General features: G+C 37.3%; 7 protein-coding genes across 10 annotated transcripts; 5 read left to right on the top strand and 2 right to left on the bottom strand.

The window, feature by feature from the left end:
- The first annotated feature begins 1,165 nt into the window (after positions 1 to 1,165).
- Positions 1,166 to 5,321, top strand: LOC9326129 (probable splicing factor 3A subunit 1). 3 transcript variants are annotated; one of them, XM_021011374.1, is made up of 4 exons: positions 1,166 to 1,290; positions 1,547 to 3,629; positions 3,689 to 4,285; positions 4,375 to 5,320. In XM_021011374.1, the coding sequence occupies exons 2-3, from the start codon at positions 1,551 to 1,553 to the stop codon at positions 3,944 to 3,946; spliced, it is 2,337 nt and encodes a 778-aa protein (XP_020867033.1). In that variant the 5' UTR covers positions 1,166 to 1,290; positions 1,547 to 1,550; the 3' UTR covers positions 3,947 to 4,285; positions 4,375 to 5,320. The 3 variants fall into 3 exon arrangements, with proteins under 3 accessions (XP_020867033.1, XP_020867034.1, XP_002890067.1); XM_021011375.1 differs by having other exon boundaries at positions 1,167 to 1,297; positions 4,834 to 5,321; XM_002890021.2 differs by having other exon boundaries at positions 1,167 to 1,297.
- A 204-nt stretch (positions 5,322 to 5,525) lies between these two features.
- LOC9326130 (sodium/hydrogen exchanger 8) lies at positions 5,526 to 10,209 on the bottom strand. 2 transcript variants are annotated; one of them, XM_021011376.1, is made up of 20 exons: positions 9,922 to 10,209; positions 9,755 to 9,805; positions 9,595 to 9,686; positions 9,431 to 9,508; positions 9,191 to 9,348; positions 9,006 to 9,107; positions 8,811 to 8,928; positions 8,669 to 8,721; positions 8,526 to 8,591; positions 8,386 to 8,430; positions 8,205 to 8,257; positions 7,957 to 8,015; positions 7,831 to 7,867; positions 7,648 to 7,712; positions 7,452 to 7,559; positions 6,944 to 7,172; positions 6,551 to 6,853; positions 6,224 to 6,321; positions 6,007 to 6,138; positions 5,526 to 5,917 (listed from the first exon to the last, which is right to left on the bottom strand). In XM_021011376.1, the coding sequence occupies exons 1-20, from the start codon at positions 10,139 to 10,141 to the stop codon at positions 5,783 to 5,785; spliced, it is 2,202 nt and encodes a 733-aa protein (XP_020867035.1). In that variant the 5' UTR covers positions 10,142 to 10,209; the 3' UTR covers positions 5,526 to 5,782. The 2 variants fall into 2 exon arrangements, with proteins under 2 accessions (XP_020867035.1, XP_002892820.1); XM_002892774.2 differs by having other exon boundaries at positions 7,648 to 7,692; positions 7,831 to 8,015; positions 9,922 to 10,206.
- Positions 10,210 to 11,698: 1,489 nt separating this feature from the next.
- Positions 11,699 to 14,385, top strand: LOC9328883 (transmembrane 9 superfamily member 2). Its single transcript, XM_021011555.1, is given in 8 exon segments — positions 11,699 to 11,904; positions 12,168 to 12,208; positions 12,408 to 12,706; positions 12,792 to 12,929; positions 13,041 to 13,197; positions 13,294 to 13,778; positions 13,859 to 13,958; positions 13,960 to 14,385. Coding segments are annotated over 8 exon segments (1,431 nt in total). The 5' UTR covers positions 11,699 to 11,813; the 3' UTR covers positions 14,080 to 14,385.
- A 163-nt stretch (positions 14,386 to 14,548) lies between these two features.
- On the top strand, positions 14,549 to 15,916 carry LOC9326131 (centlein). The gene has a single exon (XM_002890023.2). The coding sequence runs from the start codon at positions 14,799 to 14,801 to the stop codon at positions 15,666 to 15,668; it is 870 nt and encodes a 289-aa protein (XP_002890069.1). The 5' UTR covers positions 14,549 to 14,798; the 3' UTR covers positions 15,669 to 15,916.
- Positions 15,917 to 16,210: 294 nt separating this feature from the next.
- On the top strand, positions 16,211 to 18,152 carry LOC9326132 (protein BASIC PENTACYSTEINE2). Its single transcript, XM_021011556.1, has 2 exons — positions 16,211 to 16,453; positions 16,937 to 18,152. Exon 2 carries the CDS (start codon positions 16,946 to 16,948, stop codon positions 17,777 to 17,779), a length of 834 nt encoding a protein of 277 aa, XP_020867215.1. The 5' UTR covers positions 16,211 to 16,453; positions 16,937 to 16,945; the 3' UTR covers positions 17,780 to 18,152.
- LOC9326133 (putative clathrin assembly protein At1g14686) lies at positions 18,110 to 19,520 on the bottom strand. Its single transcript, XM_002892775.2, has one exon. The coding sequence runs from the start codon at positions 19,376 to 19,378 to the stop codon at positions 18,353 to 18,355; it is 1,026 nt and encodes a 341-aa protein (XP_002892821.1). The 5' UTR covers positions 19,379 to 19,520; the 3' UTR covers positions 18,110 to 18,352.
- Positions 19,521 to 20,795: 1,275 nt separating this feature from the next.
- LOC9328884 (zinc-finger homeodomain protein 14) lies at positions 20,796 to 21,649 on the top strand. Its single transcript, XM_002890025.2, has one exon. The coding sequence runs from the start codon at positions 21,045 to 21,047 to the stop codon at positions 21,549 to 21,551; it is 507 nt and encodes a 168-aa protein (XP_002890071.1). The 5' UTR covers positions 20,796 to 21,044; the 3' UTR covers positions 21,552 to 21,649.
- The last annotated feature ends 1,434 nt before the right edge of the window (positions 21,650 to 23,083 follow it).

Consider the following 23,083-nt stretch of genomic DNA (forward strand, 5'->3'; position numbering starts at 1 on the left):
GACCCTTAGTTGTCGTTTTAGGATTTAAATTTTGTTTCATAATAGTTGTCGTTTTAGGTTTTCAATGCAAATGTTAGGTGAAAATTCCAGTTTTATCTCTACTGTTTTAATGTTTTGGCCAATGAAATTTTTTTATAAAATATATTAATAAAGGGTAAAACAGAAAATTTAATGTTTTTCTTAATTTGTGTAAAAAAAACTTAAACGACAACTAAAACGAAACGGAATGAGTAATAATAAGTACAACAAGGAAAGAAAAATCGTTTTTTTCATCAATAAAAATGCATCTAGTTTGTCAAGCGTCTACTACATTTTTCTGAACTACAACATGTACAATCAATCATTTGTTTAAGAAAATTTGAATTTCAAATTAGAACAACGTTTTACTTCAAATTTTGTTTTATACTAAACCATCAAAATATAATTAGTTTAACTTAACATTGATACCAAAAAAATATAATTAGTTTAATATTATGGGCCTGAAACGTCGTAGACGCAGCTCGATTTGCACAGTCAGATACATGACGTTCTGTTTATGTAATGTGACGTTTGTCGGCATTTTATGTACGGGACAAAGAAAAGCAAGCACTCGTACTGTACTGTAGTCAGTACTAGTAATGCTTTTAAGTGTTTAGCATGTGGGAAAAACAAAACACATTTTTAGGTGGTTACTGACGTGGATTGGTTAATAATTAACAATTGTTAATGCTGTCTCTTTGTTAGATTTCTTGAATTTAAATGGGACATTTAACTACTAATTTACCGGTCTTTACCATTATTTTTCCTTTCCAAAGGAGCAAGACCAACCTAGCTTTTTGACCTTAGACCTTAGTGGGTAAGTTGGGTCCATGTCGGTAGACCATGGTTAAAATTAATAAACAATAATATTTTTTGAATCATCATCATCTTTCCTCAATATTTTTTTTTATAATAATTTTTGTTTTTAAAATTTGAAATTTTGTTACAACAAATAGATCGAAATTTGGTAAATGTTTAAAATTTTTAATAATGTAAATGATGCCTCGTAAAAAAAAAAAAATCATTTACTACATGAAGCCTTGCATGATTAAGTCGGTCTAATAATTAAATATGGACCAAATTGTAAGCCCAAGTCAAAAAGTAAAAGCCGAACAACAAATATAATACGATACATATAAAATTCTAAGACGCCCTTTCTCTCTTTCCTCGAAGATCGACATCCATCGAATTAGATCACGAATTTGCTCCGTCCTACGCTTCTCCTCCACGTCACGGCGATTCTCGCGGCGGTTCTGTTCCTTACCTGTTGAGGTATACGGTATGTTTCTTATCTCTCTCCTAAGCCTAGTCTCGTATCTTGGTTTTCAGGATTCTGCCTTCTTCCAACCGAAATAAATTATGGTTCTTACGATTTTTTTTTCCCGCTTAATCAACCTATTTCAGATGATTAGATAGTTTCTAGGGCAGATTTAAACCTATGAATTAGGTCAAGTATACTCAACTCTGATATTAATTTCCTTTTTTCTTCAGAATTTGATGCTAATGTGTTTCCTTTTGCTGGTTGCAGAAAAATGTTCAATTCGATGCAGATACTGCCACTAGAGGCTCCTCCTGCTGACGGTAACCTAGGTCCACTTCCTCCGTCGCAATTAACGGATGAAGAAATCAAAGAGAAAGAGTTGCAAACAGAGCAAAACAATTCAATTCAAGCTCCCATAGCTGTGGCTACTCATACAAAGACGATCGGAATCATTTATCCACCTCCTGATATCAGAAAAATCGTCGAGACAACGGCTCATTTTGTTTCGCAAAACGGTTTAAAGTTTGAAAACAAAGTTAAAACAGAGAAAGCCAATAACCCTAATTTCAACTTTTTGAAAAGTGATAATCCTTATCATGCCTTTTACCAGCACAAGATCGCTGAGTACTGTGCTCAGATTCGAGACGGAGCTCAAGGTACTGATTTTGATGATACAGAAGATCCCCAACTTGATCCTGCTGCTTCTGCTGATGAGTCTCATGCAAAACCTGACCTTCAGGATCAATTTAGGGTTCCTCGTAAGACTTTAGAAGCTCCTGAACCTGACAAGTATACAGTTAGACTTCCTATAGGGATCATGGAGGAGGAGCTTGATATTATTAAGCATACAGCGCAGTTTGTGGCGCGGAATGGGGAATCATTTTTAAGGGGACTGATGAGTAGAGAGATGAACAATTCTCAGTTTCAGTTTATGAAACCAACACATAGTATGTTCACTTTTTTCACTTCTCTGGTTGATGCGTATTCAGAAGTATTGATGCCTCCCAGAGACTTGAAAGAAAAGCTGAGAAAGAGTGTCGCTGATTTGACGATTATTCTTGAGCGTTGTTTGAATCGGCTTGAATGGGATCGTTCTCAGGAGGAGGAGAGGAAGAAAGAAGAGGATGAGAAAGAGAAGGAGAGAGTGCAGATGGTTTTGATAGATTGGCATGATTTTGCAGTTGTTGAGTCGATAGAATTTGTATACGAGGAAGATGAAGAGTTGCCAGTGCCTATGACACTTGAGGAGGTTATAAGGAGGAGCAAAGTTTCTGCCATGGAAGAAGATGAAATTGTTGAGCCTGGAAAGGCGGTTGAAATGGAAATGGATGAAGAAGAAGTTAAGCTTGTTGCAGAAAGAATGAGAGCAGCGAACCTAGAAGAGTATGTTGGCTCTGTGGAGATTGAAAATGTACACTGTGAAGAAGCACCAATGAGAATTGTTAAGAACTGGAAGAGGCCAGAAGATAGGTTTTTGACAGAGAGAGATTCGAGTAAAGTTGTTATATCACCAATTACTGGTGAGCTCATTCCCATTACCGAGATGTCTGAGCACATGAGGATTTCACTTATCGATCCTAAGTTCAAAGAGCAGAAAGATCGGATGTTTGCTAAGATTCGTGAGACCACACTTGCACAAGATGATGAGATTGCTAAAAACATAGTTGGGTTGGCCCGCCTGCGTCCTGATATCTTTGGAACAACAGAAGAAGAAGTCTCAAATGCTGTAAAAGCAGAGATTGAGAAGAAAGATGAGCAACCAAAACAATTAATATGGGATGGTCACACTGGAAGTATTGGTCGCACAGCAAACCAAGCCTTGACTCAGAACTCTAACGGAGAGCAAGGCGATGGAGTTTATGGTGATCCCAATAGCTTCCCTGGTCCAGCCGCTCTTCCTCCTACTCGACCAGGTGTCCCAACAGTCCGGCCATTGCCACCACCTCTTAATCTCGCCTTGAACCTCCCTCGTCCTTCTCCTTCTGTTCAGTACCTTGGTGCACCAAGGCCATTAGGTGTTCCAATGATGCAGCCCATGTATCAACAACACCACCTCTCTATGACTGGGCCACATGGACACCCTTCGATGATGATGAATCGACCACCACAAATGCAGCCTGTTATGCATGTGCCGTCTCCACCGGGATCTCAGTTTGCTCAACCTTATGGTCAGCTTCCACCGCATTCGATGGGGATGATGCACGTGCACCCACCACCTATGCCTGAAATGCCTCTTCCACCACCACCCGGGGAGGCACCACCGCCTCTTCCTGAGGAGCCAGAGACAAAGAGACAAAAGTTCGATGAGTCAGCCCTTGTTCCAGAAGACCAGTTTCTTGCTCAGCATCCGGTAATATTTTCTTTCTTCCTTCGTCTGAGTTGTATCTTACCTGTTTTACATATTTTCAGGGTCCGGCTACAATCAGGGTTTCTAAGCCAAACGAGAATGATGGACAAGTCATGGAGATCACAGTGCAGTCGTTATCTGAAAACGTGGGAAGTTTGAAGGAGAAAATAGCTGGGGAGATGCAAATTCCAGCAAACAAACAGAAGTTAAGTGGAAAAACTGGATTCTTAAAGGACAACATGTCACTTGCACATTACAATGTGGGAGCAGGAGAAATCGTTACACTGTCTTTGAGAGAACGTGGTGGGAGAAAGAGATAGAGACCGTTGGTGGACACAGGGAAATGCTTTTTAATCTCTTAATTCTTCTTCTTTAATAGATGGTTTTATTGGTGTCCAAAGCTATATGTACTGCTCTCTTATGCACACCTCTTTATTCTTGGCTCATTATATCTCTACTATTACTGACTTAGGTGTGTTTTGGTTGTGCAGCTAGTTTTGGGGCAACGTTTTGCTCTGTAATCTTAAAAGAACATATTTGATACTTAGTTTTGTGCGTTTTTACTGTTGTTCTGCATTTTTAGTGAAGTTTTGCTTCTCTTCTTTGTAGGTACGATACGAGGATGCAGCTTTGCGTGGAAAGGCTCATCACTGTCGAAGGTACACACGCAATTAGAACAGTTAAGATGTTAGTTGAAACATTGAGAACCTTGTAGGCTTTAAACATAGGTTATCTCCTCTGCTTGTAGAAAATGTTTGGTTCTACTCTGATGCTGTCACCTCCAGAGACCAGAACTCTTTGTCTCGGCTAAGTTTGTTTCCAAACACGGCTTAGAGTAGAGTATGAGAAGAGGATTATAAATAATATCGTCCATAATGCTTGTAGTATTGAACAAGGCTACATAAGATTGGTAAGCTTGAAATGATATGAGAAAATTAGAAAAACTGAAAAAGACTTCGAGTTTGTGTTTTGAAAATTCAGAATTACTAAAGAAAAGTAAAGTTACAAAAGCAAAGTAGCTTATACATGAACTATTACAACATTCTGAAATGACCCATACCCATCTTGGTGATTCAGAGACCATGCATTGAGAGCTTATGGTCTTTGACTTATTGGTACAAAACAAGTTGAATAAAAAAAAAAGAGAATTGGGTTTTGAAATTAATATCATCCTAAGAGTTTGGTTTGGTCCTATAAATGTCCTAAGGCTTGATGGTTTCAAGAGAAGGTGTGACATAAGAAGAAGAGGAAGATGATCGGAGACATGATTGTATACTTCTCCGGGAAGGGAAACAAAGACAAGAAAAGAAGACAACTCTCATAACTCTTTTAAGAACTTGTCCTCTCTTCGGGACTAGACAAGCTTCTCTTTCACCCATTTCTCTCTCTCTCTCCCTCTCTCTCTGCCCGGTTTATTTCGGTTTGGTTTAGTAATAGAGATGATGATGTGTCTCTGCAAGCTGGAACTGCCGACGTGAGTTTATAGTGAAGAAGAGTTGGGAGAGTTAAAAGAACCGCGTGAAAATTCTCAAGACGCGTTGGCCCGTTCTTATTTTTCTTCTTATTGCAAATTCATTTATAATTTGGGAATTTAAATATTTCTGGGATCTATATATGTTTTGCATATAAGTGATTACTATAGGTTTAGTTTAAAGTACACTGTTCAGAGTTTGAAGTGGTCGTAGACTTTCTTTCTTTCTTTGGTTCCAAGTTAACGCGTTTTTGGCTTAAAGAGCGACCGGGATTTGTTTCCTCGTTAATGTTTTTTTCCTTTTCGGATTGTAACCATAATCATTTTATTTTCTAAGGATACTTTTCATATTTTTGTATTATACTCTATATGTGTGATTAATAACTAAAATAATCTTTGGATAACCCATGAATGAGGCAATAATGAGATACTTTTTGCTTTGATAAGCGTAATTATTTAGTGTATATGCGTTTAAAATGAAAATAATGCGAACTTTTTTGTTCACAAATCCACAATCTACAAGTAAAACTATACCAACAAGTAAAAATATACGGAAGGACTGTTTTTGTTTTTGGTCATAAAAAGAAGAAGAAGAGTATAAGCATACAAACGAGTTCATGACTCGGTCCTGAAACCTGGGTTTACTCCTCTACTTGATTCTGACAAGGATACCTAAAGTCTCAGTTCATGCATCTGTCTCGCCAATGGCCAAACTCCTGAAGCTTGAGCGATCTTTCGATAAAGGATTGCTGGTGATTAGATCGTCTATATTTGGAAGTTTTAGTAAAGGAGGATTTCTCAAGAGCTTCCTCAAGTCAGACTGAAGAGTGAGAGTGAGACTGAGAGTGTGAGAGATAAGCTCAATCATGTAGCTAAAACATGGAGGACAAAGAATCTACAAATTGGTACCTGAACAACATCTTGAAGATGAGAAACTTCTTTCCCTTCTAACAGCCCAACCTTCTCAAGGTTTTTGATATAACCATTTAGATGATTCAGCACATACTGTGTTACTTGTCTTGTTTTCAAAACACTCAAAACCTGACAAATGTTTTGGCCAATATCAGCATATTACTAAATTGCTGACGAAATTTATGGGTTCAAGAAAAGTATTATGGTTCCAAACCTGGGGAAATGAATTACGGACATCTTCCAAGAACTGTTTTGCTTCATCTCCTTCCCCCTCACTTTCATTGATTACAGTAGAAGCAATGTTACTGTTACCTGTGTAAAGAAAACATTATAAGTAAGAGAGACAGATGAGGCTGGGAGCAGCGATAAAGAAGAAAGCTCATTCTCAGGTTAATGATGGACCAAAGGTTTTCATTTGAGGCTCAGATCAGATAGAAATAGATAACAGTATTTTAGTCTTTATTTGTGAGATAATATGCAGAGTCTTAACGAATTTAACATAGAGATATTATAAGTTATAACAGAACAGAGTGATGCATACCTAGGAATTCATGCAATTGCTGTCGCGCAATCCTATGGGCACATAGAAATGCAAAGGAAATGCAACAAGCAGATTCCAGTCTTTCAACGATCAAATGCGTGACCAACTTGCGGGGGATCATTTTTGATTGAAGAAACTTGTAGTAATTTGGGAAATGAACATGTGGTTCTAAACCCCTCCAGTCGCTTAAAGAACTGGTAGAAACAAGGTCAAGTGCCTCATCTACTGATTGCATCAAAACATTGGCAGTACATTGTGTTATTCTCCTATCATCAAGCATCTCCCAGTAAGCTGCCTGGACACCTGATACATGCTAGAGTCTCGAATCAATAGCTACTTGTGGAACGACAATAGTTTGGCAGTGAGAAGAATTTACTACGCATTGTGAAATACCATTTAAGAGGCGTATACGTATGTCCATTATATTAGTAGGGTCAAGACTTCCAGCTTCGTACCCATTGTGAGGATTAATTTGTCTCCCTTCTAAATCTTTCAAGCTTGAAATATGTCTTATAACTGTCGGCCAGTCAGTAGATCCAAGCTCCTTGTCATCTCCTAGATTTTCAAAAGCTTTTAAAGCGGTCTTCATCATTTCAATCTTTGTATACTCCAATATTCGTTTCTGTCAATAGAAAACACAAACCAGAGGAGCATAATCATTATATTTCTGTAGCAGTAGTTGCAAACATTGTATGTACATTTGAAGGATCAGTGACAGGTTCTGAATCAGGTTGATTCCAATCTCTAACTACCTATTATCGGTTTGTAAAACGCACAAACCTAAGCTATTGCATGTATGAACATAAAGATGGATGATCAGAGGTTCCATTATCTACCAAAGTCTTTGCTTTTTAGATTTGAAAAGTAGCAGCACAAGAGGATATAGGACTAACATCCTGACCTTAGTGGCCGTTAAAGTGTCCATGCGAAGAAGGTGCAAGAGGAATTGGGTAGTGGATCCATTAACAACCAAAGTTAGGAAAACAATTCCACCTGTGAGGAATAGAAACTGCAAAACAGCTGAAACACATTAAGATAACAAAAAGAGCCTCCAGAAAGAAATTCAAAAGTAGTTCATACTGTGTTTCAGAACTCACCCTTGTTCCCGTATCCGAACTGAGATATGAATTTCCACTTGATTGCTGAATCATATGACCGAGAGCTAGAGTATGTCAGGGAAAAGGAAATGGGAACATGAATATAAAATATTTTAAACAGATAACATATAAGTAGTAGATATTGCACTTGCATGAATGAAATGCCATTTCTTAAGAACTCACTTTTACAGATAGAGCGAGCGACAGCGAAACAGCACCCCTTAATCCAGACCACGTGAGTATGATGGATTCCTTCCAATCCAAGCCATAGCCAAAACGGCATAGCAATGGGTACAGAACTCCAACCACAACACAGCGGGAAAGTTGGACATACAAGTATAAGAGGAAAAGGAAGCCCCACGAGTTTCCTGAGAAGAATCTTACAAGTCATGAATATTCCTCTTAACCCCAACATATGTCAAAAAGAAAGCTACTGCGGTAATGGTATCAGGAACTAGTGATGTATCATGATGAACTCTAGGAGAAAACATCTGTTTACATCTTCCAAGAAACAAAATAAAAAAAAAAATTCAGAACTTAAAAATGTGACGAGGCACCTTTGTAAGATATTGTCCGACCGCTAAGAATGCCTTCAGCAATAATAACTCCACTGCAATTCACAAGAGAAACATATGCAATGATCTTGTATCAATCGGCTATAAAACATTGACTGCAGTATTTTGTTTGTATAATAACCAAGTAACTTTCTGTTTTTGAATCTTGCCAGACACTTCGTACCTGAGTATAAAAACCAACGTATTTGCAATATAAGCGGCCATTTCCCTACAGAAGTTAAAGGGCAGTCATAGACTTATAATATATACATGTCAATATCTTCCTTTGATTTGACGAAAAAAGAACACTGAGTTGTGAAATACCAGAAGTGATGCAGACTCTGGTGACTGTCACCTTTAAATGATGTCCTTGCAAATGCAGCGAAAAACCTATCACAATTATTTTATGAACAATGGGTTTTTAACACGATAACAACATAAAGAATGGATAATTCACCACGACTTACATCCCCAAAATCATCACAGTCAAAATTCCAGAAACCCCAGCCCACTCTTGCGCCTGTACATGGTAGAAAATTCTTAGGTTTTCTAGAGATTTAAGATTCTCGCATTGGAGATTAAGTTTTGGAGAAGAGCATACAGACATACAGTGTAATAAGCGAAATAGCTCGCTGAAAGTGTTACAGTGATCTGCACCACCGTGTCATTGTATATAAATTTAAGCCAAAAAACTGATGCAATTCCAAAAGCTATACCAATGCCTACACTAAAAAAACCAGAACAACATAAGCGGAGAAAAAACACTGACATACAATACCACTAACAAAGGAAAATAATCCATACGCTCCAAATGAGTTCTGGACAAGAAATTTGATTATGGAACCCCAATCAGAGTTATGCCCCATCACCATCTTGAAGAATAACTGGAAAACCACAACTGATACCCTGAATTTTTCAAAACAACTAAGCTTGAGCATAAACGACATAACATCACCTTGATGCTAAACATAAGAGTTTGACATGATTACCCGTCATTCATCAGAGATTCCCCGTCAATTAAAGTGGTCATCTTCTTACTAGCACCAAGCTCCTTTAGCAGAGCAACAACAGCCACGGGGTCGGTAGCTCCTAAAAGTCCTCCAAGCAACAATGATGTTTTCCAGTCCCAGTTATATGGAAAAGTGAGCTACAAGAGCATAACTCGAAAAATTGTAACTTCAATGGAATTTCATTTATTCACAGTCCAAAATGTTGAAGCAAGTTAGTACCTTTATAAGAGCTCCAAGACAAAAGGTAGAAATCAGAACTCCAGGGCCAGCAAGCAGAACCATTTGCACCATACACCTCTACCAATGAAGTAAACAATCAATACCAGGAACCAAAACAGACGAAGAAGTAGCTCAAAATCCACAAACTCTATGAAAGTAAAAACCTTGATCTGGTGCACATCCATGGAGAACGAGCTCTCGAAAAGAAGAGCAGGGAGAAAAACAGCCAAAAGTAGGTCAGGGTTTATATCATTCCCTGTAAAATTGCCATTTTTTAGAGCTCGAAATCTAACAGTTTAGAGAAGAGAAAATACAGTAGCTTACAGATACGGATTCCATGGCCGAGCTTCCCAAGATTATGATTAGTTCCATATTCTGCAGAATCAAAATCCAAAATTTAACTACTTTCATCTTTCTAAATCTTCTACGAAATTGAAGACACTTGTCAAATCAAAATCCCACTCATGAAGGAATGAGCAAATAAAGCAGACCTAGAGATCCGAGAACAATGCCGATGACGAGAAGAACGACGGTGTACGGAACTCTAGTGCCGTTAAACAAATGTCTACAGGCGGTGCCGAGAACCAGCGAAGTTCCCGCGAAAATAACGGCATCAACAGGACTCGAATCGTTCTCGGCTGAATACGAAGAAGATGCAATTGCTTTCTCCGGTGACTTGTACGGTAACGTCGCGCCGATTATACTCGTCATCTCCGTTAGAAAGAAGCAAACGATTATCGTTAATTACGGTCAATGATGCATTTATTTGTCAATGGAAATTTTTTTACTGAACCAAAAACACCGACCGTGAGCGAGACCGGACCGTATTTGGTTCGTTTAAGAGTGAACCAAGATTGGGTTTACAGCTTTTATTTTCGGTTCAATCTAGGTTTTTCATTTTTGTTTGTTGCTTACTTGCTTTGTTTTTTTTTTTGTTTTTTTTTAAAATTGTTTGTTACTATGTTCCACGCTAGTCTTTTTTTTTTTTTTTGTGTGTGTGTAAGTGGCTACATTGTTTTCTTGCTAGTTCTCTTATAAAATTGAAAACCTTAAGTCATCCATGCCATCAAACGATGCACGTTATAATGAATGTTTTAAATTGTTTAATAGATAGTTTATATGATTCTATCATGACGTTAGATCATGCAAAGCAATTACGTACGATAGCGCACGTACCATATTTTAAAAAAGGATTTTGATTGTATAGTATTTGTCAACTAAAACAAAATAAGGAATTTGATTGTATAGTATTTGTCAACTACAACAAAAACTAATATCATGTATAATATAACATCAATGTCGACATCTAACACTAATACAAAGTAATAATTTGAAAATAGTTTAGATTTTTTTTTTTTTTTTGACATCTTTAGATCGACAAGGCCCGATCCATAGCCAATCCCTATTACGCGGGGTAACGCGACTTAGTGGAGTCGAATTCCGGTGGGGAAGGCGGAGTCAAATGGACTTAACCACTTGACTAAAAGCACATCTCCAAAAAAATAGTTTAGATATATTAATGTTAATGTACACCAGGCGGTAAGATTATCGACCGAGGAAAAAACACAAAAAGATAAATAGGTTTGGCAGAACAATGAATTCGACCCTGCCTACATATGGAAAAATGATTTGCTAATGTAGTGCATGTAATTAATTATATATGTCTAGGATCTTGTGGTCAAGTGGTAAGGAGACGGGCTTGATACGCCAACACGTCTCAAGTTCGATCCACCTACTGCGTGAAACTCCAACACATTGTTTCTGGACACCCACATGGATATGGACCCTTGCTTTCGGCCCATTTGAATATCCGGAGAGAAGGTCTATCCATGGGCTGCACTTCCCCCAGAAATTAATCTGGGCCCCGCCATAAGTCTAGGATCTATCCTGAGTTATCAGAAAAAAAAAAAATTAATTATATATATATAACGTTTCAAGTTTCATCTCTCAACATGATAAAAACGCATTGTATATTGTTGCCACTTGCCATATATCCGAAATTAATTTAGATGAATGATTTATATATTGTGAAATGACACAATTGTTATAAAGTAAGTACTCCTGGTTTCAAAAGTCATATCAATTGTTTTTATACAATTTGAATGTACACATAATAATTTATGAATTATTGAAATTTATTTTTATGGTTGGAGATGGTATAATTTTATGTATTTTTTTTAGGAAAAAAAAAGTGAAGCTGACTCGAGTTTGATTGAAGTCTTGTTGGTATATAAATATTGTCGTTATTTCCTCCATTTTTCTTTCTCCTCTCAAATCAAAAAAAAAATTAACTCAGATCTCACGATTTGAGCAGAAAACGCAATGAGGACACCGACGACGCTTCTCCTTCTTGTCGGAGCTATCCTCTTCTCCGGCGCCGGCCATGTCAGATCTGACGCCTCCGACCACCGTTACAAGGAAGGAGACACCGTTCCTCTCTACGCCAACAAGGTCGGCCCATTTCACAATCCAAGGTAACTTTTATCCCAGATTTTAGCTTCAGATCTGAGATTGTGATCGTTGATTACACATACGATTTGATTTATTGAATCTGTTGCTGTTGAATTGAGTAATGAGACATTGAATATTTTGAGTACAATACAAAATGTGTTATGTAAAAAAATCCATAGAGTGAAAGAGGAAACTACATTTGGAATGCTTTCGTTTTGTGATGGATCTGTCTTAGATTTGAATACTATATATGACTGATTTTGGTTTTGTTCGATGTTGATTCCAGTGAGACGTATCGGTATTTTGATCTTCCCTTCTGTATCCCAGGTATGCATATATCTTACTAGATTAATCACACATTTCATTTGTTTAATGATAAATTGGACTTGGCTACAACTGAATTAGCTTAAATTTTTGACCTTTTACATTTATCAGTCAAGTGACATCTCCTGATTTGGTGTCATTTTGATCTTACATTGAATGATTCCTATGTTTTTGATATGATCCAATCGATTTTGCTTTATAGTTTGAGATTCTATACAACAAGGACCGTGTGATTGAGATCAGTGCCAGGATGGATCCTCATTCGCTTGTGGATCTCACTGAGGACAAGGAAGTTGATGCAGAGTTTATGTACAATGTGAAGTGGAAGGAAACCGAGACTCCTTTTGAGAAAAGAATGGAGAAGTACTCTATGTCTTCTTCTCTTCCACATCACTTGGAAATCCACTGGTTCTCCATTATTAACTCATGTGTCACTGTCCTTCTTTTGGCTGGATTCCTTGCAACTATCTTAATGCGAGTCCTCAAGAATGATTTCATGAAGTAAGTTTTAAGTTACTTGTGATACCTAACAGTCGACTATTTTAGATTTTTCTATCTCATCTGACCTTATTCCAATGATTAAAAGGTATGCTCAAGATGAGGAAGCTGCTGATGATCAAGAGGAAACTGGATGGAAGTACATTCATAGCGATGTGTTTCGGTTCCCTACTCACAATTCTTTATTCGCCGCATCCCTCGGTAGTGGCACTCAATTGTTCACGCTGTAAGTCTCACATAACTCCAGTATTTTTCCATCCGGATACACTTTCATCCATATTTGCATTTCTTCTTACTATAACTAACTGTAGCTTTTCCTTTTACTCCATGCCATCAGCACCATATTTATTTTCATGCTTGCTCTTGTTGGAGTGTTCTACCCATACAACCGAGGAGCACTCTTTACCGCTTTGGTGGTCATTTACGCTCTCACTTCTGGAATTGCCGGATACACATCCGCCTCTTTCTACTGCCAACTTGAAGAAAAAAGCTGGGTAAATATTTACACATAATGAGAATCATCCCTTTATCTCAAATATCATTTTCAACCAAAAGTAAACCAACTTCTCATTTTTCTTACATTATTGCAGGTGAGGAACTTGTTACTCACAGGATGTCTCTTCTGTGGCCCATTATTCCTAACCTTTTGCTTCCTTAACACCGTAGCCATCACCTACACTGCAACTGCTGCATTACCCTTTGGAACCATTGTGGTGATCGTCCTTATATGGACTCTAGTCACATCGCCTTTACTCGTCTTGGGTGGTATTGCGGGTAAAAACAGCAAAGCGGAGTTCCAAGCACCATGCCGTACAACCAAATATCCCCGTGAGATTCCACCACTCCCTTGGTACAGAAGTGCTATTCCTCAGATGGCCATGGCTGGTTTTCTTCCTTTCAGTGCCATCTATATCGAGCTTTACTACATTTTCGCTAGTGTCTGGGGTCACCGGATCTACACCATCTACATCATCCTCTTCATCGTCTTCATCATTCTCATCATAGTCACTGCTTTTATAACCGTTGCCTTGACTTACTTCCAACTCGCTGCTGAAGATCACCAATGGTGGTGGAGGTTCGTTAAACTCAGCTCATCGTCTCTATTCTTTTCTCTCTGATCAATAAACCTTGAGTCTGATTCTACAAATTTTGCAGATCATTCATTTGTGGTGGATCGACCGGTTTGTTTATATACGCATACTGCTTATACTATTACTATGCACGATCAGACATGTCGGGTTTTATGCAAACCTCGTTTTTTCTTCGGATACAAGGCTTGCATTTGCTACGGACTCTTCTTAATGCTGGGAACAGTCGGCTTCTGTGGAGCCCTCCTCTTCGTCCGTCACATTTATCGGTCGATCAAATGCGAGTAAGAAGGTCTGTACACCAATCTTTTCACGTTGGTTTTCTTCTGCTTCTGGCTCCTTACGAATTTTGCTAGAACAAAGAAGATAAAGAGATAGGTTGTTAGAAAGAAGAGAGACACAAGACAATGTCTGATTATTTTCTTAAAAACATCTCTTCTCATTAGAGGTTTTTAGCGGAGAGTCTCTCTTCTTCTCTTTATTTTGGGCTACAGAAATTAAATTACTTGTATCCTTTTCTATATATTTTACGTATTATAATAGACTATCAATACCTTTGAATTCGAGTTTCTTTGTATCTAATAAATTTCAAAAACACATATTTTCTCCTTACCAAACTGTTTTTCATATATATCCTGAAATATAATTTGAAGATGTAAAGAAATAAATATTGGAAATTTCCAATAGTATGTATTTTGCATATTTTACTATTTTTGTACTTGTTTGGAACCAATTAAAAGATTCAAAAAGTTAGATTTTGTATTGGTTCATGGAAAAATAAATTGAAAGAATGAAAATTTAATTACCTACACAATTTCGTACACTTTCATGGGCCAAAATTTCGGCCCAACTATAAATTGTTTCATCGACCAAATAATTAATTAATGCCTTTGATTTCAATTTTGAAAGTCGAATCCTCCTCCTATTGAATTTCAGAAACCCTAAGAGTTCTTCAGCGAGCGAACTCTGTCTGCGATTTCTTGTTGATTCTGAGTTTCGTGAAAAAAATGGATCTCTCGCGAGAAGTCGATGACTTTATCAAAGAGACAATCGATCACTCCTTAGGGCTTCCGATCTCCATGGATGCTCTCAAGAAAAAGCTCTACACGGCGGAAGAATCTCAGCGTCGTCTCCGTGAACAATATCTATCTCTCGTTTCGAGATTGAAAGAGAAAGACAAAGTAATCGATCTCGTGAGATCCGAAGCGAGTATGAATGCTCAGTCGTTGAAGAAATTCGTCGAAGAGAATCAGAAATTGGCAAGTGAGTGCGAGGATTTGGTGAATCAGTGTAAGAAGTGGGAAAGAGAATGTATTCTTTATCATCAAGATCGTGAATCACTGATGGAATTTGGAAACGAAACTGACGAGAGGGCTAGAGAAGCAGAATCTAGGGTTCGTGAATTGGAGGAAGAAGTTAGAAAAATGTCTGATGAAATCAAGAATCGAATCGAATCTGAAGAGGAGTGTTTGGTTGATTCAATTTTGACATCGTTCGTTAGCAAAGATGAGAGTAAATCATTGGGGCGTATCTTCTTGGAGGCTAACGTTGAAGACAAGTGTTGTCAAACATTGTTGAGAAAATGGGATCAGTTAAAGCCAACAACGCAAAAGGTTGTGTCTTTAGTGTCAATGGTGAAGAGAATTGAGAAGGAGAAAGAATGTCTCATCTTGAATCTTGCTAAAGCAGAGCAAGAGGTAGAACTTGTGAGCGAGCAAAACAGAGAGCTGGATAGAGAAAATCGCAAGTTGTTGAGGCAATGTTGTGCAGAGAGAAGCCATGGATCTAACAAGTTCATCAAGAGAAAGAGTCTCAAGTTGATGAGTAGCCCGATCGAGAAGAGGATTGAATTGAGCAGCCAAGAATTTCTTGATTGATGAAATTGTAGATCCAAACTTATATTCAAGGTGCTGATGATTGGTTTTGTTTGAATCTGTCATGGTAATTATGAATATCAGTGAGTGAGCAATTCTGGTTATTGTTGAGATTGTCCAAAGTAATGGAATGTTTGTGAGGGACAAGCTCTGACTATCCACAATGCAGTATGTATAAAATATAGTATGTGACTAAGAGCATTATCTCTCACATTGGAAACACTGAATTTTAAAATTATACATTTGCATAATGGTCTACCTCTACACCACTAGTATAATAGATTTGGCTAACCAATGTGGCCATCTGTTTTGCTAAACTTTTTCTAAAGAGAAGAATTGATTCTTGTTCCGTTAAATGGAAGGAAAGAAATGATTTTATTTGTCCAATAAGTCTCTCTAATTGCTTCTTCATCATCTTCTTTGTTTTCAACAAATCTCTTTCGGCTTTACAAAAAATGTCTTCTAAAAAGAGTGGGCTTTGGTTTTGTCTTCTTCTCAAATGGCTTTCTTAATCATTTTGGTATTCCTACACTTAAATAGAAAATGAGACAATTTTTAGGGTTGTCTGTCTCTTCCGTCGGACTAAAATAAAAACGCTGTCTTTCCCTTTCTTTGAGATCTCTCTCTTCTTTTTTTTCTTATCTTCTCTCATAATAATTCTCTCTCCTCTCTCTTCCCCTCCTCTTCTCTTTCCCCAATCTCTCTCAGGTTTCTCTTTCCTCTCTCACCAGAAGGGCAAAAAAATTCCCTTAAAGAGTCCCCCGTTTTTGTTTAACCCCTCTTCTCATGTAAGTTTTCTCTCTCCTAATCCATTTCCATCTTAACTAACATCATCTCTCTCTCCCTCCCTCTCTCTTTCTTTCTCCAATTTCTATAATACGATGGGTCCTTTTTGTGTGTACTGTACCCGCTTTTCTTCATATCTTAGAATTGGGCTTTGTTAACCATTGATTCATGTCCTGTTTCATTAGATCTTGCTCTGGATTTCCCAGATCTATGGATCTGCATGTGGGTTTTGGGATTAAATGTCTAATGTTGTTGGGAGTTCATGTTTATATCCATTCCACCTTAATTTTGTTTCTGAGATCTAATCTTTTTAATGATTTTACATTGTTTGTTGCTGGATATTATAAATGTTTAGAGGTTTAGCTTAAGTCAGATATAGAAATGTTTGATTTTATTGCATTGTTTTGTTCTGTCTGAATTTGGATCTGAATCTCTGATTGTTTTGTCTTGTTGAAATTTGTTTTGTAATGACGTATTTTTTGTAGATCTTTGAAATGGATGACGATGGGTTTCGCAATTGGGGTTACTATGAACCAGCGGCTGCTACGTTTAAAGGTAATCTCGGTTTGCAGCTAATGTCTACCATTGATCGGAACACTAAACCGTTTTTACCTGGCCGTGACCCGAATCTAATGATCGGGCCTAATGGGTCATATCACCACCAAGAGCCTCCTATCCACATGAGCTACAATTGGATTAACCAACAGAAGGATAAGTTCTTCAATATGTTGCCTGTTACAACCGCTCCTAATTACGGTAATGTCCTTCCCGAAACTTCGTCTGCCCCGTCGATGCAGATGAATCTCCATCATCATCATCAAACCGAGGAGACCCCGGTTAAATTGGAAGAAGAGATTGTTGTTCAGACTAAGAAGAGAAAGACCAATGCAAAAGCTGGCTCCACAGCAAAGGCTAAGAAGCCAAGGAAACCAAAGGATGAGAACAGCAACAGCAACAACAACAACACGAATGTTTCTCGAGTTAAACCGGTTAAGAAAAGTGTCGATTTGGTGATTAACGGAGTGAGTATGGACATTTCGGGTCTTCCTGTCCCGATCTGCACTTGCACTGGAGCTCCCCAGCAATGCTACCGTTGGGGATGTGGAGGTTGGCAGTCTGCTTGTTGTACCACAAACATCTCGATGCATCCATTACCGATGAGTACTAAACGCCGTGGAGCAAGGATCTCGGGAAGGAAGATGAGTCAGGGCGCATTTAAGAAGGTTCTTGAGAAACTCGCTTCTGATGGGTTTAACTTTGGAAATCCGATTGATCTTAAGAGCCATTGGGCAAGGCATGGAACTAACAAGTTCGTCACAATCAGATGATTAGTTGCTTGATTAGTAAAAAAAGATGAAGAAGAAGAAGTGAGTGTTTCCGGCGGTTTTTTCGATCTCTTCCGGGATGGAATCTCTCAATGATGGTTTATGTATATATACAACAAATCTTCTGTGACCTTTTTCAAAATTCTCTCTGCAATCTGAGTTCGATTCTGTTTTCAGGTAAAACCATCTTCGTTGTAGGGTTTGGAAACAGAGTTCTCTGTTTTTCTTACCACTTTTTATCATACGTTGCTTTGTTTTTTGTTTGTTTGTCTATCTGTGTCTGAGGAAGAAAGTGTCTGAGAAAAATCTGCAGGGAAATTTATTTTTTTTGTACTTTTTTTTTTCTTCCTTCTAAACATTTTACTGACTTGTAACAGATATTCTTTTAATTAAAAATGTTTTTGTTTTTCAGATTTACCTCTATTTGTACTTGCATAGTTGAAAAAAACATGTAATCCTCAACTAAGACCAAGTAAAGATTTGTCCCAAGTAAAATGAAATTAGCGCGAAATTAATTTGAATGTGTACCATATGAACAATAACAACAATCCAAATTAATACAGAACATAAACATAATTAAAAGCTAATTAAATCTGGAATATCAACAACAACTACTCTCGTAGGAGAAGCAGGAGCTTCCTCATCATGATCAAGTGTTATCAAATCAGAAACCAACTCAGGCCTCGTCTCTATCTCTTCTTCTTCTTCTTCAACAACAATCTCCGTTCTCTCCACACCTTCCTCACACGAATCAATCTCCGAAGTCCTTACGAGTTCATCGAGATGAATCACATCCGCTTCAGGAATCCGCACGAAATTAGGAATCTCTTGAGCATTAGAAACTCCCAAATCTTTACAAAACTCAAAATACTTTTTGAGTTCTCTTCCTTGCTTCGTAGATTTAGAAACAATCTTCAACGCCAAGTCTGCTTCTGTTTTCCCAATCTTGGAATGCACGTTAGGTAAAACTTCAGCAATCCGACGACAAGTCCAACCGTAAATCTCCATGATCTCACTAATCACATTCTCCATTGCTTCATTAATCAAAGGTATATTCATGGTTTCACCAATCGGCTTAATCCTAATCAAAGAATCCACAATAATCTGCATCTTACGTATAATCACAAGTCTAATCAGAACCGATGATTCTTCATTGTACCGATGACGATTCCCGTCGTGAAATAGAATCGATCTTCGATCAAGAAACGCGAAATAAGCGCGTACGAAGAGATTAAACCCACCGGATTTGCTCATAATCCGTGAACTACCTTCGCCGAAACTCGAAAGATCGAACGGTAACCGTCCGATCGATTCGGCGACGGTTGTTTTACAGAGGAAGAAGCCGTGCATTAGCATTAAGCCTTTTAACGCAACCGCCCAGCTTCGCGTGCGTTTCACGCGAGAAGAGATTAAGCTTACGAGATGCTTGAGGCTCGACGGGCTAGAGAGAACGTGACGGTAGATGAATTGAGCGCTCTCTGTATCGATTGAGAGCTCGTCGTGGCTTGTAGCTTTCACGACGGCTGCTGTGAGAATGTCATCCGCAGCGATGAGACTAGGTCCGTCTTTGAGAGCTACGGCGGCGCGATTCCATAGCTTCATCTCCGATTTGGTGGTTTCAAATTGTTATTTTCTATTTCGCGCTTTATAATTTTCTTTAAACCGTGTGTTGTTTATCTTCCATGTCAAATATTTGCTGGTTTATAACGAATTAGATAAGGATAAGCTAAATTTAAGAAATCTCAGTTTTGATCAAAATAAAAAATATATATATATATATATATATATATGATGTCGTTACTAAATTATTATCTTCCATTTTTCAGTTTAATCCGATAGATTACGTAATAAGTTCATTAGATAAGAAGGGTTGTTTGGTTGGTTTCTCTATATGTTTGTATAATTTTGTTTTGATGCAATTTTATAGTGCAGTAGTGTTGTAACTTGTAATCGTATCTAATGACTAATGTGTGTGGTTTGAGCAAGTCAATTTATTACTTTGTTTGTACATTATGATATACATTTTTTGATTTACCAAAAAAATGATATAGATTTCTTAACTACTATTATTGGTGTAATTGGTAACAATTTTTTTTTTTCCTCAAACACCATTTATATTAAATTATTGGAAAGAGACTCTCCGATAGAGAGAGCCAATCAGGAACCGACGCGCTTACAAGGGTATAAAATGGTTTCGAACCAGAGCTTTTTTGGCTAAACAATCAGCCCGACTATTGAACTTGCGAGAAATAAATCTTATACTAAACGAGGAAAAAAACAAATAAGGGATCGAAAAGAGACCAACTCCGCTGCAAAAGTTTGCCAATCATTTTGGTTATTAAGGAGGGAAATCAGGTCGGAACAATCAGAGACAAAAGCGCTAGAGGAGTTGCCAATCGAGATTATACATTCCATTGCCCATAATAGAGAGTCGACTTTTGCATGGAACGGTGATAAGTTTCTTCGAACACTTCTTAACCCTAGGTGACAGACTTTATCTTGTCTTACTAAAACTCATCCGAGTCCGCTTAAGGAATGTTCCACATTGGTATCACTAAGCCGTAAAACAATCGTTTAGTAACATAAAGTAGGCAAATTGAACATATACGATAGTGAATAGTCAACTCGCGTGGGTCACACAATCGCTTTTTTTGCTAAACATCTTAAAAAGAAAGCGTTTCGAGTTCAGACTTCTTTTTAAAATAAAATCAGATTCTTTGAAACCTTTTGATTTTTTCTTCTTAATTGCTACTAGAGTCATTTAGTTACTTTAAATTCTTGATTTTTCTTAATTTTTCAAAAATTAGTTTCTTTAATCGTACTTTTATAAATCAAAATACTTCTACTTAATTAGCCGCCATACTTTTACAAAAAGGGTTTTAGTTTTCTTACTGTATTTCTCAATTCTCATTATTGTTACTACTTAACCCAATGGATTAAAAGAGTTAACTATGGCCTATGGGTAGAGATGACAACTTTATGAGCTGAGAGGATACGAAATTATAGATGTGTATAAAAGCAAAGCCAGTGAAACAGTTCAAAAAGTGGGTTTTTCACATTTATTATGACAACTAATACACACATAAGTACAAAATCTTAAAGCAAGTAAGTAACAATAATTTTTACTTTTTTTGTAACTCCCAACTCTTTCTGACACAAAAAAACACATCATATCATAACTTAAGTAACTCAAAACCAAACTCTTCCAAAACAAACCCTAAACTCAAAAATCAAAATCTCTCTCTCTTCTAATTAGAGAGCCAAGAAGATGCAGAGTTCTTGTGTCTACAGAGAATGCATGCGCAACCACGCCGCGAAGCTCGGCTCCTACGCTATTGATGGCTGCCGTGAATTCTCTCAATCAGCCACCGGCGATCTCTGCGTCGCCTGTGGTTGCCACCGCAGCTACCACCGTCGCATCGACGTCATATCTTCTGCTCAAGTCACACACACGCGCTTCCCGTTCACGAGCTTGAGGCGCGTGAAGCAGCTGGCGAGGCTGAAATGGAAAACAGCTGAGGAAAGAAATGAGGAGGAGGAGGAGGACACAGAGGAGACTTCGGCGGAAGAGAAGATGACGGTGCAGCGACGGAGGAAGTCAAAGTTCACGGCGGAGCAAAGAGAGGCGATGAAAGAATACGCGGCGAAGTTGGGATGGACGTTGAAGGATAAGAGAGCGCTTAGAGAAGAGATAAGAGTCTTCTGCGAAGGGATTGGTGTTTCTCGTTATCTTTTTAAAACTTGGGTTAACAATAATAAAAAGTTTTATCACTAACTTAGTATTAATTAATTTCCTTAATTGAGATAGTACTATAATTTAGTTCCATTTCACTTTCACATCTTTTGTGTTAATTTCTCCTCCTTAATCGCTTATTATCATTAGTGTTTTAAATTTTTAATGAGTTTGATTTAAACATGTCCTTAATTACTATAGTAACTGGCTTCACTCTTTGATTGGTCTTTAATAAGGAAGCACGGAAGCTTCGTCGGACGTCCGCTTCTCGCTTCGGAATTTTAGTCGGAATCGGAAGTTCTCGGAAGCTTTCGGAATCTCGCTTCTATAACGCTTCTAAAAAATTCATTTTGGAAGCTTACGAATCTATTTTGGAAGGTTGCGATTCCATTTAAAAAATGAGAAATTGTTAAAAATGTCCCTTTTTCAATACCCCTTTTCAAAAATGCCCCATTTAAGAGTCCATTTTTAAGTTTGCCCTCTTTTAATTTTTAATGACCATTTTACCCTTATTTGAAACAAAATTAGGTCCACAAAATACAAAATATTTTTTGGCGGGAAAAGTGATCCCCCAATTTTCCCGCCAAAACACTTGTAAAAACCTTTAAAATACCTTGTAAAATTTTTTGGTAAAAATTTTTCCCGCCAAAAAATTTTCCCGCCAAAAATTTTTTTTTGCGGGAAAAGTTATTCCGCAATTTTTTTGGCGAAATTTTTTTGGCGGGAAAATTTTTGGCGGGAAAAATTTACAAGGTATTTTAAAGGTTTTACAGAGTATTTACAAGTGTTTTGTAAAGTTTTACAATGTATTTTAAAAGGTTTTACAAGGTACTTATAAGGTTTTATAAAGTATTTACAACTTGTAAAACCTTATAAAAAACTTGTAAAATCTTATAACTTGTAAAACCTTATAAAATAGCTTGTAAAATCTTATAATATCTTATAAATACCTTATAAATACGTTGTAAAACCTTTTAAAATACATTGTAAAACCTTATAAATACCTTGTAAAAAACCTTTAAAATACCTTGTAAATTTTTCCCGCCAAAAATTTTCCCGCCAAAAATTTAACGCCAAAAAAATTGCGGAATCACTTTTCCCGCAAAAAAAAATTTTTGGCGGGAAAATTTTTTGGCGGGAAAAAATTTTACGGGAAAATTTTACAAGGTATTTTAAAGGTTTTTACAAGTTTTTACAAGTGTTTTTGGCGGGAAAAATTGTGGGATCACTTTTCCCGCCAAAAATATTTTGTATTTTGTGAACCTAATTTTGTTATATTTCCTTATATATTTGTAATATCTTTTATTAAAAGAAGGGTAATTTAGTCATTTTGTACATAAAAAAGGGTATTTTTAAAAATGGACAGCCAAAGGGGGCATTTTTGAAAAGGGGTATTGAAAAAGGGGCATTTTTGTGAGTCTCCCTTAAAAAATTTGATGTCACAAAATAAATAAGAAATAAGAAATTATTTTTGATAGTTTTTTATACAACAAAAGAAAAACCAAAACTAATTTTGCATACTAATTTTGTATTTTATTTTTTAAATTATCATAGTTAAAAAAATGATAGCAGCA

The sequence above is a fragment of the Arabidopsis lyrata genome (assembly GCF_000004255.2).
Source record: "Arabidopsis lyrata subsp. lyrata unplaced genomic scaffold ARALYscaffold_1, whole genome shotgun sequence".
Classification (NCBI taxonomy): Eukaryota; Viridiplantae; Streptophyta; class Magnoliopsida; order Brassicales; family Brassicaceae; genus Arabidopsis; species Arabidopsis lyrata.

Excerpts from the sequence above, each read along its gene's own strand:
- LOC9326129 (XM_021011374.1), top strand. The coding sequence starts at position 1,551 with ATGTTCAATTCGATGCAGATACTGCCACTAGAGGCTCCTCCTGCTGAC. Across the intron at positions 3,630-3,688 it reads AGTTTCTTGCTCAGCATCCG|GGTCCGGCTACAATCAGGGT; the intron begins GTAATATTTTCT and ends ACATATTTTCAG.
- LOC9326130 (XM_002892774.2), bottom strand. The coding sequence starts at position 10,141 with ATGACGAGTATAATCGGCGCGACGTTACCGTACAAGTCACCGGAGAAA. Across the intron at positions 7,560-7,647 it reads GTTCGGATACGGGAACAAGG|TTTCTATTCCTCACAGGTGG; the intron begins GTGAGTTCTGAA and ends GCTGTTTTGCAG. Across the intron at positions 6,139-6,223 it reads TCCGTAATTCATTTCCCCAG|GTTTTGAGTGTTTTGAAAAC; the intron begins GTTTGGAACCAT and ends AACATTTGTCAG.
- LOC9326131 (XM_002890023.2), top strand. The coding sequence starts at position 14,799 with ATGGATCTCTCGCGAGAAGTCGATGACTTTATCAAAGAGACAATCGAT.
- LOC9326132 (XM_021011556.1), top strand. The coding sequence starts at position 16,946 with ATGGATGACGATGGGTTTCGCAATTGGGGTTACTATGAACCAGCGGCT.
- LOC9326133 (XM_002892775.2), bottom strand. The coding sequence starts at position 19,378 with ATGAAGCTATGGAATCGCGCCGCCGTAGCTCTCAAAGACGGACCTAGT.
- LOC9328884 (XM_002890025.2), top strand. The coding sequence starts at position 21,045 with ATGCAGAGTTCTTGTGTCTACAGAGAATGCATGCGCAACCACGCCGCG.